The sequence below is a fragment of the Sminthopsis crassicaudata genome, chromosome 5 (genome assembly GCF_048593235.1).
Source record: "Sminthopsis crassicaudata isolate SCR6 chromosome 5, ASM4859323v1, whole genome shotgun sequence".
In the NCBI taxonomy this organism is placed as follows: domain Eukaryota; kingdom Metazoa; phylum Chordata; class Mammalia; order Dasyuromorphia; family Dasyuridae; genus Sminthopsis; species Sminthopsis crassicaudata.
The window spans coordinates 159,827,249-159,842,931 of record NC_133621.1 but is presented as its reverse complement, the minus strand read 5'-3'; the positions used below and the strand labels follow the sequence as shown (position 1 = coordinate 159,842,931).

At 35.3% G+C, this 15,683-nt stretch overlaps 1 protein-coding gene across 3 annotated transcripts; it reads left to right on the top strand.

Moving 5' to 3' along the window:
* The first annotated feature begins 4,283 nt into the window (after positions 1 to 4,283).
* MEIG1 (meiosis/spermiogenesis associated 1) lies at positions 4,284 to 14,174 on the top strand. 3 transcript variants are annotated; one of them, XM_074268552.1, is made up of 3 exons: positions 4,284 to 4,578; positions 11,663 to 11,832; positions 13,824 to 14,174. In XM_074268552.1, exons 2-3 carry the CDS (start codon positions 11,695 to 11,697, stop codon positions 13,950 to 13,952), a joined length of 267 nt encoding a protein of 88 aa, XP_074124653.1. In that variant the 5' UTR covers positions 4,284 to 4,578; positions 11,663 to 11,694; the 3' UTR covers positions 13,953 to 14,174. The 3 variants fall into 3 exon arrangements, with proteins under 3 accessions (XP_074124653.1, XP_074124654.1, XP_074124655.1); XM_074268553.1 differs by having other exon boundaries at positions 4,373 to 4,711; XM_074268554.1 differs by lacking the exon at positions 4,284 to 4,578 and adding an exon at positions 4,705 to 5,335.
* Positions 14,175 to 15,683: the final 1,509 nt, after the last annotated feature.

Below are 15,683 nucleotides of genomic sequence, written 5' to 3'. Positions count from 1 at the left end.
AAATATAGTCTTGTCCATCCCATTCAAATCTTTTCTTTGAGTTGGAGGGTTAAGTCCTCTATGTGGAATGACTTCTTTAAAAGTTGCTGGTACTACCCCCAAGCAAAACCTTTCTAAGGCACAAACTAAATATAAATCCTGATAAGGGCCTGGCAAATGACTCCTCTTCACTCCCCTTACCCTATGTAAAGCAGACAGAATCTCATGAGGATCTCTATTTAGAGTTGATGGATTTTCCTGCTCCAAAGAATGATATTGAGATCATTTTATCAGAAAATACTGAGAAGGAATTACAAGACTATGAAATTGAAACTTAAGTAGATTCTGTTGATGTAGATGCTCAAAAGCAGATCCTCTGAAATGTGAAATGTATAAAGGAAAATAAAATAAAATAAAGCTGTTCAAGAGGATTTGCCAAGACAATAAGTAAATGAAACTATCCTAAAATGCTTAAATGTAGAACTATCACTAACAAATCTACAGAAATCTGAAGAACCAATTTAGAAAGATAATCACAATAATCATTATCTCCTTCATTATCCTTATGGAGAACAAGTAGGAAACATCAAAGAAAACTCTGAGATTAGAAAGTAATAATACCTAGCATAAGACTTACCTAGAACTTATGAATGAAAAATTCTCTGAAGATAAAATGAAGGCTCAATATCTTTTGATACAGAAGATGGAAGTAGTAAAACAAATAATGAGCCATGAATTACTTCTCATAAATTATTCTTTTCCATGTTTGCCTTCACTAAGAGTGCTCTGTCAGGATATTGTATTCCACCATGCTCATACCCTATCTGTGGAATTATATGGTTAATACTAATCTTCATGCCTTAGAATGACATTGACAATTAGAACTTGTTTAGGGAATCAAGATAGTATAGAGCATGGAGACTGAAGGAGCTGAGTATATTTAACTTGGAAAATAAAAATTTAGAGTGGAAAAGCATGATAGTTGCCTCAAATAGTTGAAAGCCTAGGAAAAGGAGTTTGAATTATTTTGTGAAATTCCTAAGAAAAAAATAGGAATAAAAAATTATAGGGAAGCTTACTTTAGCTTATTATAGGAAAGAATTTTCTAACAATCTAAATTATCCCCATAAAGTAGGGCTGACTATCTCATTTAATAGTAACTCATCATTAGGTGTATTTATATAATTATCTCATACTTCAGAACTCCAGCTATAAGCTTATGTGAACTAAATTGAGTTTAGAGGACTTTTACAAGTTATTCTATATGGCTTATTTGCTCCAACCATTGTAGCCCAGGCCAACAAGACCAGAATGAAATGTGAATTCAGAACTAAAAAGAAAAAGAGAATAGTAAAGGAAATCAAAGGCAATGAATTAACAGAATTCTTAATATCCATATCAAATGTCTGCTCCCATCCAAATGTCTCTCAGGAGTATTCATCTATTCTCCAATGAATTCTTTCATATTCCCCACTTAGTAAAAGCATAAGTAAAATATAAATCCATAGCATAGTTGTTTAAAAAAAAAAAAAAAAAAAAAAAAAAGCATTGGTACTTCCTCTACAAAGGCACATACCATCTTTTTTTTTTTTTTTTTTTTTTTTTTTTTTTTTTTTTACAGTTATCTGAGTGCTCCATCTAGCAACTGCTGACATTTCTTCAAACAATTGCCACCTGTGTCTTTTGTTCTCTGATGCTCACACATTATCTAGCCATGCCTCTATATAACCCTGGCCATACCCCTTTGTTTTGTTCTTTAACCAATACATCTGTTCTCTAGTCATCTTTCTGGTCTGCCATTTGGATTTCTCTCATCTCAAAACTTTTCTTGCCTGCCTATAATGGCTCCAAACTATATGACATTTTCACACTTTATGGGCCCACAACCTTCTGATGGTCATGATTCTGAGACTGTTAAAGATCTAGGCCTTCTTAATGAAAACTGTCTTTATGAGTTTCTGTGGCCAAAAAATATCATCTGGAAGACAGCTTTTTGATGAGTCTGCTTAAACTTAGCCAAACTACTCTTCAGATAACAGATAAATAGCCCCCACACAAACCGGTACTCAAAGCCTTTCCAGTGGTCCAGCTGGCTAGCCATCCTTGCCATCTTAACACTTTTCTGCTGGTTCTCATCTCTTTTCACTTAGAAAACAGCTCCTCTGGACCTGGGCACCACAAAAACCCTCCTCCTACAATCCCTTTGTTGTTATTCAGTTGCCTTCAGCCATGTCCTAATTTTCATGAACCCATTTGGGGTTTTCTTGACAAAAATACTGGAATGGCTTGCCCTTTCTTTAACTCACTTTATAGAAAAGAAGACTGAGATAAATAGGGTCAAATGACTTGCCCATGGTTACACAGCTAGTAAATATTTGAGATTGGATTTGAATTTAGGAAGAGGAGTTCCTATCTCCAGACTGGCACTTTATCCAGGTACACCATATACTTGCCACAGAGAAATTAAATCACTTAGTTTGGGGACTCCCAAATTAGCCAAACTATCTTGTAAGTGGATGAACAAAAATTCAATTAACCCACTATGGGTGGCCTTAGTCTATGCCTCACATCCAATCCTGTGTGGATATCTTGCCATCTACCCTGCCCACATCATTACTCCTGTTTCTCTTTCTCTGGGTTCAGTAACCAAATTAATACGATTATACTATAATTGTTCTTGAAAACAACAGAACGATTGACTATCCTATGAATCTCTCTACACACTCCCTATATGTTTTGTCTCCAAAATGTAAACTTCCTGAAGGGCAATGTCTGTCTCATTTTTGTATTTATATCTTCATATCCTGGTACACAGTAAACACTTAATAAATAACTTTTTATTTTATCTAGAGGGATTCATCTCTACATGTGGAAGTAGGGTTATTTCCTTGTCAGATTGAGAGAAAAAAAGTAAGAATGAAAGACTGTCAAGGGATTTACAGATGATTTATTTAGTAATGTACTTGATGAGCATTGTTGCCCTATGCATCAATTCTTTATCTCTGTAACTCCCCCAACCAAAACTTTTTTATCTAGCCATCCTCCCCTATGTTTTCTCCAATTAGAATGTAGGTTCCATAAAAAAAATATAAAAAATTAAAAAAAAAAACCTTTTTGTATTTTCATCCTGTGCTAAGCAAAGTACCTTGGCACATAGCACTCAATAAGTGCTTTTTCATTTCTTAATTCATTTGAGTTTTGCCCTCTCCAATCTGAGTGACTGAAGATACTGGATTTTTATCCTTTTATTGAATATTGCTATCAGGGTTTCTAGGGTTCATATTTAACCAAAAAAGTGATATCTATATTTTAGGATAATTGATTTTCATCATAATCCGACATATTCTGTGCATTTTAAAACATTGAGGGATCCATAGATTTCATCATACTGACAGACTGATTCTCCCAAAAAGATTAGGCTCTCCTTGAGTCCCAGAGGGGTACCTATCAAGAAGGCTTTGAGTATAGATCTAAGAGCTTTCATGTCTCTTGTTCAGGGATTAGTCTAGGTCAAACTAGAGAATTGGTTGCCAGAAAATAGCCCACCTTTTAACTCTTTTTGGCCACAGCCACTCGTGACGACTACTACTGCTTACAAACAATTAACCAGGTAATTCCTTTTTAAAATGTACAAGGTTTATTTAGAGGATTCTCCCCCCACACACACTCCCAGTGGCATAGGCTTACTACAAGTCCAATTTTTATTCGATGTAATTCGGAAGTTTTGGAGTTCTGAGACAGGAAGGGAGGCTTTATCTTAATTCAACAATACCTTAAGGACCTTCTGCTTCAGATTTGACCCTTCATCCAGTGAAGTGCCAACCAACCTCAGGAACTAAGTCTGCAGGCTTGCCAAAGCCTCCTGCCCATCCCCGCGTTCTGCTCACGCTGCTTCTACAACATAGGTTCAGAGCTCACCCCTGCCTTAGAGGCCATCTAACCGTCCCCCACTCCCATCCCACCATTTGACAGATGAGGACTTGACAGAGCAGAGACGAAGGAACTTGGCAGTTAGTCATACTGAGTGGCAGTGGGGCAACTTGCAGAGCCAGCGCTGTTTCAGATTTACCTCACTCTTTGAATTACTAAGAAATAAACCCACTGGTTCACGAGTCATTGCACTTTGAGCCCCTCCCCTACCTGTGCAGTACAGTTTTTTTGTTTTGAGGGTTTTTTTGGTTACTTTGTTTTGTTTTCCAAAGGAGGAAGCCGGGAGCTTAAAGGACAGACTCTGGCTACAAGTCGCCTTGCGGAGCTAATGAATGCCCAGGAGAATTCTCGCGACAATTCCAGCGGCCTGCGCCTGGGGTGGGCGGAGCGAGCAGTCACCTAGGGAGCAAGCTCCCACAACTTGCGGCGCCAGGCTCCCTCTTTGGGAGCGCTCTTTCAAACGCGCCGGTTTCCTTAGCGCAGGCGCACGGGAGACTGAGTGAAGAAGAGCCGTTGGTTTGAGCCTCGAGCGAGCTTCCGGGTTGCTAGGAGGCTGAAGGGCTCTAGGGCAGCCGTTGTCGCTTTGCTGGCCTAAGAAGTCCCACAATCCTGAAGCATCACTTCCAGCGCCACCTCCACCCAAGCTTCCAGTGCCACAGGGCATCGGCAGTGAGTAACCGGCAGCCCGGGTACCTCACTATCGGCTGGGCGATGGGAACCGAGAGGGGCAGGAAGGCAGTCGGCAGGGGACGCTGCTCTGGCGGGCTTGGATGCTGCTTTCCCTCAAGGCTCCCTAGCCCGTGTAGGCCCCTCCCCAAGGCCCTAGGCCCCGCCCCTTCCTCATCCCTGCGGGGAGCCGCGAGACGGAGGAAACTTCAGTCTGCCCACTGGCCTTTGTTTCTCCTCATGTTCCCGATCCGAGCTGGGGCTCCCTCCCCGCCATACTTATCCCCTTACCAATTTTTTTCTTTGTAATGTCAGTCTCTTTGAACGTGGGTGAGCTAAGTAAGGTTTATTGTCAGTGGCCTCAGAGAAACTGTTCTAAAACACTCAACCCCCATGGCGCTATCCCGATTCAGCCGGGGAAGAAGATCTTGTCTGTGGAGTCGGTCTTTATATAATGCCTAGGGATCAGCAATCTCAGGGGAGAAGAGCCTTTTGGGAATGTTTTAGAGTGGTGATTTTTTTTAAGACTTCTACTGTTTTATTCATTTTTTCCCCCAATTGGTATCAAAGATTTTATACAGAAGCTTCATTTGTACTGGTTTATACAACACAGTAGAAAAACCAAACAGTGTAGTTTGCGAGTCGAAAAAGATTCTAGATTTGAGTTCAAATCTGATTGTGAATCCTGGTACTGTCCCTTGGAGAATTGTGGCCTTAGAAGAATCACTTCGGTTTATCAAACCAGAAGTCACTCTTTAAAGTAGGTCCTGTCGTATTTACTCTACCTACCTCACAGGGCTGTTGTGAGGAACAAAGGAGATGTGTATGTAAAGTGTTTTGTCCCTTAAAATGCAGATGAGTGTGAGCCATTTTTATCTATAACCTTCAGAAGTCCTTTTTCATAACGCACCCAGTGACCTATGAACTGGACTAAGAATTCTGAAGAACTTCTGTTTTTAATGCAATATGTCATTGAGCTGATTATCAGGTGGGAAGGTGGGTTCCTAAAGGGAATGATGTATGGGGGAAGTGAAAGTAGCGAAGTCCAGTTGTAGAGGAGGGGCAGGAAGTGTCACTGAGTGATGATGAACTGTGTATCTAGTAATTAAAGTTGGGACTTTAAAGCTGCCACTGAAACGCTCTCAAGTCCAGAGTTAATGATTGATTCGTTGTTCTCAACATACAATCCTTTACTTTATAGGTACAGACACTTATTTTGGATGTGAGTAGTTTCCATGCCACTCATTTTCTGTTCAGCCTCTTAACCGCTTATATTATTCTGGGGAACAGGAAAAAGAAATGAAATATTAGGAGTCTAGGAATTTTAATTTTGATAGAAATGTAATAAAGGAATTTATTTGAAATGTAAGTACCAAAAATGAATGTTATAAACTGAATTTACATGTTACTGGGGGGAAATAAAATGGTATTTAAGTTTAATATTTTATTTTATGTTATAAAAGAAAAATGTTAGGGCACTTCAGGGATTCTTCAGTAAATAGAAGAGGTGAGGATATATAGTTGGTAGAGAAGTTTGGTAGAGAAGAACAGAAAAGAGTGAAAAAGAGAACTCTACAGACCACACCTGTTCTATTTTAAGTGGCCCTGAGACAAGTGATTCTACTGTATCAAGCTAAATTGCAAGTTCTGATTAATATCAAAACTTTTAAACATAGTAAAATTCCCTTTCAGAAAGATAGAAAGTGCTGAATTATTTAATGTTTTAAGAGGAAAGTAGTATTTCTACCATTAAATTTAATCCTGCAAAATAAAACACTTTAATATAGAAATCAAAATGTATATCTAATAAAACTGAAAATGTTAATATCTTTCTGCTGTGTCTGACAGAAAATGCCTTTGGGTCTCAAAATCCTGAATGTTCTTAATACAGTTAAAATCTCTAACTGCTTTTTGCCAATAAGATTGTTAGGTACCCTTCATTTTAGATTTGGAGGAAACAATTTTGTTGCAAATAGAAAATGAACAATTTTGAAATGCCTAATATCTATCCCAAGGATTTGCAGTTCTATATAGGAGAATGTTCACTTCCTAGCCTCATCTAGCACTTAATCCATGTTCTGTCTTGTTAAATCTTGAAGACAGTTTTCTATATTTTTGAAACATCTCTAGAATCATAAAACCGGTATGACAAATGTTTATATAGACATAATTGTATCATTTAATATAGAGAACCTATCAAAGCAAAAATACTACCAATTGGCTACTAAAAAGCCAATCTTAAAAATAATCTCAAGAATCAGTTGGAGTTACTGTCCTACCGCTGCTTCATTTTGTATTATCATTTTAAACAATACACTTGCTAAATTTATGTAAAAACCTAAAAGAGTTTTGAATGTACTGAGTAGCATTCTGGTATTTCTTTTGCATGTTTCTTGGCAGTGTTTTTTCTCTATGGATATCCATTTCAATAATTGATTTATCAGAATGTATGTCCAGATTACCCTGGACAAGCTTGTTAGATGTGCTTAGTGTGTTTCTCAACAATGAAGCAGTTAACCAAGATAACATGTAAGTGATTATAATTAGAATTTAAAGTTAATTTCCCATTAAATTGAATAGAATTGCAGAATGAGCATCTTTACTGTTTTGAACTGATTTATTGCTGAACAGAACATGAACTATTAAATGTTATGTATACATGGATATACCTAGAAATATAGCATTATTTTAAGCCAAAATAATGTATGTATGTGTGTAAAAATCAAGTTTTCAAAACTAATCCCAGGAATACCACTAATTTTGAAATATGTTTGTCAAGCTTTAATGTATCTTATCTGGAAAATTGAAACAAATTAATTCAACGGACATTGAGTTCAAGGCATCATATATACTGTTGATGGATATTCAAGATAATCAACTGGTTCTGCTCTCTAGAAATAAGACATACAAGTAATTATAGTACAAAATAGTGCTAGTAAGAGAAGTACAAATAAAGGACTCGGGAGTTCAGGGAAAGAAAAATTCACTTCCATCCCAGGGGAAGGTTTAATGGAGACTATGACATTTGCAATGGGTCATGAAAAACAGGTTTTCAGTAGACAGTGGTACAAAGAAAGGCTTAATAGGAAATGACCAAAGTCAAAGCTTAAGCTGTATTTGTATTGAATCTCAGCTGACTCTTTGTGACCCCATTTGGGTTATTCTTGGCACAGAGATAGTGTGCTTTGCTCCTTCTTCCTTCAGTTAATTGTATAGATGAGGAAACTGAGGTAAACAATGTTAAGTGACTTACCTAAGGTCACATAGCTAATAAGTATCTAGGGCCAGATTTGAACTCAGGAAGAGTCTTTCTGACTCAGGCCTTGCACTCTATCCATCTAGCTGCTCCACAATGTGTTTAGGAAACCTCAAGTAATCCTGTTTGGCTAGACAGGAGTCTAGAGTATGATAATGGGGAGTGTGATGAGATAAGACTAGAAAATAGGCAAGAACAATGTACAGGATCTAAAATGCTAGGCTAAAAATTAGAACTTTTATTTGGTAGTAAACATCACTTTTTTTTAGTGGAGTAATTTAGATATTTGAAGTAGAAATCGCTTTGACAGCAGTGTATTATCTGGATTAAGAGAGAATATGGAGGAATTTTTATAAACAAGGACACTATCATGTTAATCCAGCCAAGGAGACCCTGAATTATTAGTGGCAGTGGATAGATCCATTGAGTTTATAAATTTTAGCAGAGTAAGTAATCTATTTTATGAACACTGATTCAAAATGACTCATTTTCAAGACTTCCATTTTATGAAGTTAGACTTCACTGTATTTCATCCACTGAAAACAAGGTTTTTATTAAAGAATAGTTTCGAGGATACAGTGAAAATTCAGGATGCCTTCCTTTTAATTTGCTGGTTTATGTGGTTGGAAAAGTATAATTATTTAAAGTATACTGCATATAGCACTGCATTCATTATATTCTAATCTTTGATGTTCCTCTAGCATTTGAAACTAATCGTATCTAAAACTGAACTCATTTTACCCTACATCTGCTTCTAACTTGTTTCTATTCATATTCTTTGAGTCATCAATTTTCTAACATTAGCTAGCTCTCTCTTGACACGTTCCTTTCCCTCACTCCACACATCCAAGTCCTCTCATTTATACTCATATGGTTTTTGTTATTTGGTTTTGGCACCTCCTCTCCACTTCCCATTTCAGCCATCCTAGTTCAGTCTCTTATCTGTTATCAACTAGCCTACTATAAAAATCTCCTCATTGGTCTTCCAGCCTCCAATCTGTTCACTCCCCAGTACATCAACATACAACTTAGAATAGATCTTACTAATATAATGCTATCATTGTGTCATTCTTCTGTCCCAGGCATTCTTAACCTGGACCTCTGTTGCAATGAAGCCTATGGACCTCTTTTCAGAAGAATATTCAGAAGAATTCAGAAGAATAATTTATAACTGAAGAAAATGCCAATTTTTTGTTAGTGTTAGTGGGGAGAAAAAGACAATTTTCCCATTCAAGTTCATAAGACTCCCTGAAATCAATCCAGGAATCCTATAGGTCCATGGATCTTAGATTAAGAACCCAACTACTCAATCCCCTTTAATGTTTCCTTATTGTCAAGCAAATACAATATAAATTCCTAATCCTGGTATTTACATCCTTCCAAAATCTGGTTGTAACCTACCTGTTCAACTTTATCTCATATTATACTCCTGTAAATATTTCTGTTTCAAATACACTATTATTCTCCACTGCCATTTTACATCTTTCTCCCTACCAATTCCATCTTGGCTTGTGCTGTGCCCCATACCTAGAATAGTCATTTCCATCTATTTATGTGGTCTTTATTTTATGCCCAATTTATATTCTTCCTCCAAAATGAAATTCTCCCTATTCTTTCACTCTCTCCTCCAAATGATCTCTAATCTCTCATAACACTCTGCTTAGAACTCTACTCTGTACTTATACTACTCTCTCCTGTATCATAGGATATCATATTATTTGTGTACCTGTCCAACAGAGTGTAAGCTTTTAAAAAGCAGGATTTGTGTAATATTTATATGTTGCCACACACTTAACAAGAGTATCTCAAATGTAAGTAGACCCTTAATAAATATTAGTCAAATTTAATTCAAATTGCAGGGGATATAACAGTCTTTAAATTAATGATGTAAGTAACTTTGGAGCCCACCTTAGAGATGGTGATGGACTTTGTCTTAGTTTTGCTTCTCATGTTCTAGCGCAGGATTGGGTACCATAATGATCTGAGCAAATGGACCAGGTGGCAAGAATAGCAGTTTCCCATCAACAAAGAAGGGAAAAGAGAAGAAAGATGCCACATTTCCTTCCTAGGAACAAAGAGCAATATGAAAAGAGATAATTTGGGATGTTTTAAGATTCTACTGTTCTGTTTTAAAAAAAAAAAAAGTATCAGAAATAAGCATACAGTTGCTTAAATCATCAGGATTAGAATACAAGATTGATAACATGTCTTTCAACTCTGAGATATCACTACACACCTGTCAGATTGACTAGAATGACAGGGAAAGATAATGAAGAATGTTGGAGGGGATGTGGTAAAACAAGGACACTGAAACATTGTTGGTGGAATGTGAATATATCCAGTCATTCTGGAGAATGATTTGGAACTACGCTCAAAAAGTTATCAAACTGTGCATACTCTTTGATCTAGCAGTGTTAATTCTGGGCTTATATCTCAAAGAGATCTTAAAGAAGGGAAAGGGACTTGTATGTGCAAGAATGTTTGTGGCAGCCCTCTTTGTAGTGGCCAGAAACTGGAAACTCAGTGGATGCCCATCAATTGGAGAATGGCTAAATAAATTGTGGTATGTGAATATTATGGAATATTATTGTTCTGGAAGAAATGACCAACAGGATGATTTCAGAAAGACTGGAGAGACTTACATGAACTGATGCTGAGTGAAATGAGCAGGACCAGGAGATCATTATATAGTTCAACAAGAATATTTTATGATCTTCAATTCTGATGGATGAGGCCCTCTCCAATAATGAGATGAACCAAATCAGTTCTAATAGAGTAGTAATGAACTGAACCAGCTACACCCAGAGAAAGAACTCTGGGAGATGACTATGAACCACTACATAGAATTCCCAAACCCCTATTTTTGTCCACCTGCATTTTTGATTTCTTTCACAGGCTAATTGTACACTATTTCAAAGTCCAATTCTTTTTGTACAGCAAAATAACATGTATAGATGGATATGTATACATATATTTAATTTAATTTATACTTTAACATAAGTAATATGTATTGGTCAATGTGCCATCTGGAAGAGGGGAGTGGGGGGAACAAATTGGAACAAAATTGGCAATTGTCAGTGCTGTAAAATTACCCATGCATCTATCTTGTAAATAAAAAGCTATAATTAAAAAAAAAGATAATTCTTTGATACCGTAACTTGGAATTTAGTTAATAAGTCTATTACAGTTTTGTTTTTCAAGAAAGAAGGCCTAACCACTTTTGGAATTCATGTGGAAAAACTTAACCAATTTGATGTATTTTAGTTCTTTAAAAAAAATGCTTCTTGGGGCAGCTAGGTGGTAATGGATAGAGCAATGGCTCTGATATCAGGAGGACCTGAATTCAAATGTGACCTCAGACACTTAACACTTCCTAGCTGTGTGACCCTGGGCAAGTCACTTAACCCCAATTGCCTCAGGGGGGAAATTTTAAAAGTTTTATCTAAAATATCTCATTTTAAAAGCTTTTACTATTAATTAAAATCAATTGTATATGAATTCTAAACTTTTAGTTGAAAAGTACTTAAGTATGCATTTCATAAAATAGGTTTTGTTGTGGGGACTAGGAAATAATTTATTAAGATGTCTTCTTGGTACTTAGTGTCAGATATTAAAGGTGGATCAGGAAGGTTCAGAAAAAGCATAGAGGCCTTTACTGTACCTCAGAATCTTGCTTAAAATCTGAGGTTGATTGTTTTTTTTACTGCAGTAGTGGTTACAAACAGGAATATTGGAAAATACATATATTTTTAAATTTTTAGATATTTTCATTTGGGGGGAGCGGTATTTCAACAGTATGTTATAAGATAATAATGTTTTAACATCTTTCAGAAAAAAAGACTGGCGGTAAAACTTCTGTAGACATGGCTAGTTCTGACATGAAACCAAAATCAATAAGTCGTGCCAAAAAATGGTCAGATGAGATAGAGAATCTGTACAGATTTCAGCAAGCAGGATATCGGGATGAAATTGAATATAAACAAGTGAAGCAAGTCGCTATGGTAAGGTAGATTGTAGAAGCAGAATAATTTTCCTTTATCAGAAGTTATCTCCAAGAAGCAGCATATTTATTTTTATGTTTTCTCTGTTATTGTTCTTTGTAGCATTTGAAGGGGTTGGAAGTGAAGGGATGGAATTCCAAATTTGAATTTGACAATTTTTTTTTCTTTTAAGGAATTTGTTTGTATTTATGAAAAAAATTGTGAATAATTTAGGCAACAAGGTTTTGTGGTGGATAGAGTATTAGCTTTGGAGTTTAAAAAAATTTGATTTTGAGTTTGAATATTGCCTCAAATGCTTACTAGCTGTGTACTTCTGAGAAGTCTCTTAATTAATTAAGTCTCATTTTTCTATGGATAATAGGAATAATAATAGCACCTATCTTATATTTGATCTGCATGAGGAGTTGGGAGGATCAAGTGAACTAACATTTGTAAAGTACTTAAAATGATAAATAAATTCTAGCTGTTATTGTTAATGTCTAGAGTCCAACTTATTAACAATGGACATCATCCATGTTCAACCCAGTGAAATTATCATTTTTCTCTTCCATCCAGCTAGTTTTTGTTTTTAGTTAAAAAAAAAAAATCCAACAACCAGGGATGGAAAAATGAAGGATGAAAAAAAATGCTTAGAAATGAGTTTGAAATTATTAATCCTAATTTAATTATCTATGATTTTTATTTTATTTTATTTATCAGCATTACCATAAATATTTGAAGTTGACTTTATTCCTTTACCACAGGAAGGGTTTTTATGTTTTTTTGAAATATTTAAAATAGAAGCAAAATTAGTTGAAAAGGGAGTTTTAAAAGAATCCCTAGCTCTCTATAAGTAGGTCTGTCCTCAAAAATCTGTAGCAGACTCTTTTAGCAATGAATGTTTGCACACTTAAGTCCTCACCTTTTAATCAGTCAACAAGGATTTATTACATTTTTTATGCAGGCAAAACCAGAAATATTCTTAATTATGGAATGGAGGAGACTTTTTCTTGTCGAAGACATGCCTCAGAGAGCAAGGTTTAGCAAATCTTTCCAAGATGAAAATCTTGAAGTATAGCCTGGGGACAACTAGTCTAGCTAAGTAAATTAGGAGAAGCTTGTCCATAACAACTCAAAAAGGCTTTTAAATTATGGATTAATTTTAAAAGATACTCATTCTAATTAAATCGGATATCTTTTAACTAATAAAGACTATACATCAAAATGTACCTTAAGGGCAAAAATTGTTTCAAAAGGATATCCTGAGAAATATTTATAGAAAAGGAGAAAAGTAGCCTTACAGTATTGTTTAAGTATTGGTGAGATCGTGGAATGATATATTTGTAATATATGAACTTCAAATTGTTTTGTTTTAAATGGTAGATGGAAGCTACTCTGACAGGTACCGCTCAGGTTATATCCATAAATATCTTTTTGGTCCCCAAAACTTAGGCCTAGAGTCAATAGACTTATTTATCTTTGTTTAGGAATGACTTTGCCCAAAGATAACATCTTGTAGAGGTGATAATATAGCTTTCAGTAATAGAATATTTGATTTGAAGGACCTGAATTCAAGTCCCAAGTAACTAATACAATATTTCAATATCATTTTAGGTAAATCACTTAATATATACCTAGGCATTAGTTTCTTAAGGGAAAAAGGAATTGAACAAATTTATTTTTAAAGTTCCTTCATATAAATTGTATTACTTGATGGCATGAGAAATTGGAATTTCCTTAAATATGCACTATATCTTGACCATTGTATAGAGATTCTAACATAGGTCTAGGAAGAAATAAGTTGCTGATTTTATATTTTATATTCAAATTATTTAACCAAAAGTTATTATTTCTAACTTCGTTCAAGAATCAAAGTTTTGTACAAGTTAATTTAATACTTTAACTTTTTAAAATTTTGAACTGTTATAATAAAATACCAAAGCTTCTTTTGTATTTAAGTAGTACATAAATATTATATTTGTGTTTTTTTATTATTTTGTGTGTGCATACAGGTAGATCGTTGGCCAGAGACAGGCTATGTGAAGAAGCTTCAGAGAAGAGATAATACTTTCTATTACTATAATAAACAGAGGGAATGTGAAGACAAGGAGGTTCATAAAGTTAAAATTTATGCTTATTAGCATTTCTTCCTTGTGTGATTTGTTATTTATTTTAAAAAGACCACTGAATTTCATGCTATAACATGTAAAATGTATGTCACATTGTCAACTGTACTCTTCACTTAAATACTTTGTAACATAAAAGTAATGAAACTAAGCTTTCTTTTTTAAGTCACCTTGCCCCACAGTTTAAAATAGCTGATAGATAAGTGAATAAATAAAATGTCATCTTCTAAAAATAAAGCAGGAGAAAATTGATTATTTCTCTATTTTGGGGATTGAGTTAAAAAACAAATAACTTGTTTTTCAGGAATGTTGCAATATTAAATCAACCCCATTTACATTAGAAACAAACATGTTTGAATCATGTCTGACATACCATTGAATTTACTTAAGTTTTCAAGTAATTCTAAATAAAATTTTACTAAGATAATTTTTAAAAGATGATATAAACCTTGTCATTAGCATCCCTCTACTTAGCACAGTGCTTTTTACCTTCTATTCAAATTCACCAAAGCATGAATGATAAACTCTGTAGGGCAAAAAAGGGGAAAAAACTTCCTGCTTACCAGATTATCTGAGGATAACAGACATAAACCTGACCACCTCAGATACTCAGCATAGCCAAGTTCCTATAAAAGCAATAGCGGGAGGTGGGGAGTTTTGGGGTAGAGTATGGGACCTAAAAATCAGGAAAACTTAAGTTCAGATTCACTTTTTTTTTTTTCTTTTTTTTTCTTGCTGAGGCATTTGGGGTTGAGTGACTTGTCCAGGGTCACACAGTCAGATCCACTCTTAGACACTTACTAGCTTTGGGATCCCAAGCAAATAATGTTTCAGTTTCCTTATCTTTAAAAATGAAGATAATACCACCTACATTGCAGGGTTGTTGTGAGATTCAAATGAGATCATTGTAAAGTACTTGGCACATAGAAAGTGCTATATAAATTTTAGTTATTATCATTATCTGAATATATATTTTATAAATATATTTTATATGGCAGACAAGCTTTTTAAAAGAATAATCATTATGCAGTTTTCCCTAGTGATTCAGTTTAACGATATCAATTCCTCCTCCTTCAACCCTACCTCTATCACACTTCCCTTAAGAGAGGAGGAGGAAATATTTAGAATGAATGATGGATTCATGAGAGCAGCCTCTGACCAATAAGAATTCTGCCAATCTCCCTGTTTAACTGACTTACTCATTATTGGAGTATTCAAAATACCTGGGATCTTATTTGTAAAAAGGCCACTCCCCATTTGTCTGCTTCTGTTTTAAACCCCATGGACTCTAATCCCTCCCACTCTTTACTCTTCCATTCAGAACTGTTCTACAGTTTGAATAGAAACAATTGTCTGAGTTGTAGCTTCATTTCTCCAAAACAAATAAATTTGGGAATCCAGGAATGGTGGGCAGGCAGGAGTCCAGGAATGGTGGGCAGGCATCAGCAAATAGCTCCTTATCCTTTCTTTTTTTCTTTTTTTTTTAATGTGCATGAACATTCCACTAGTGATTTGAGTGCTGTTAATAAATTCTGTTCTTAGATTTCAGGAGAATGTGACTTTCTATTTTTTGAGATTTAGAATCAGATTAACTATAGTTTCCTGTCATCTTTTTCTTTGTCCATTCCCCTAAATAGTACCCTTAAAACCCAAGCAATACTCAAGCTTTCTATATTAGTACATTTCCCACAGAATTAAAAAAAAAAAATTTTAACATAATACACAGGTTTGAGGTAGTTTTATGTA

What these genes read in the sequence shown, in the direction of transcription:
- MEIG1 (XM_074268552.1), top strand. Translation starts at nt 11,695, where the DNA reads ATGGCTAGTTCTGACATGAAACCAAAATCAATAAGTCGTGCCAAAAAA. An exon ending in AAGTGAAGCAAGTCGCTATG is followed by an intron (nt 11,833 to 13,823) that starts GTAAGGTAGATT and finishes GTGTGCATACAG; the next exon opens with GTAGATCGTTGGCCAGAGAC.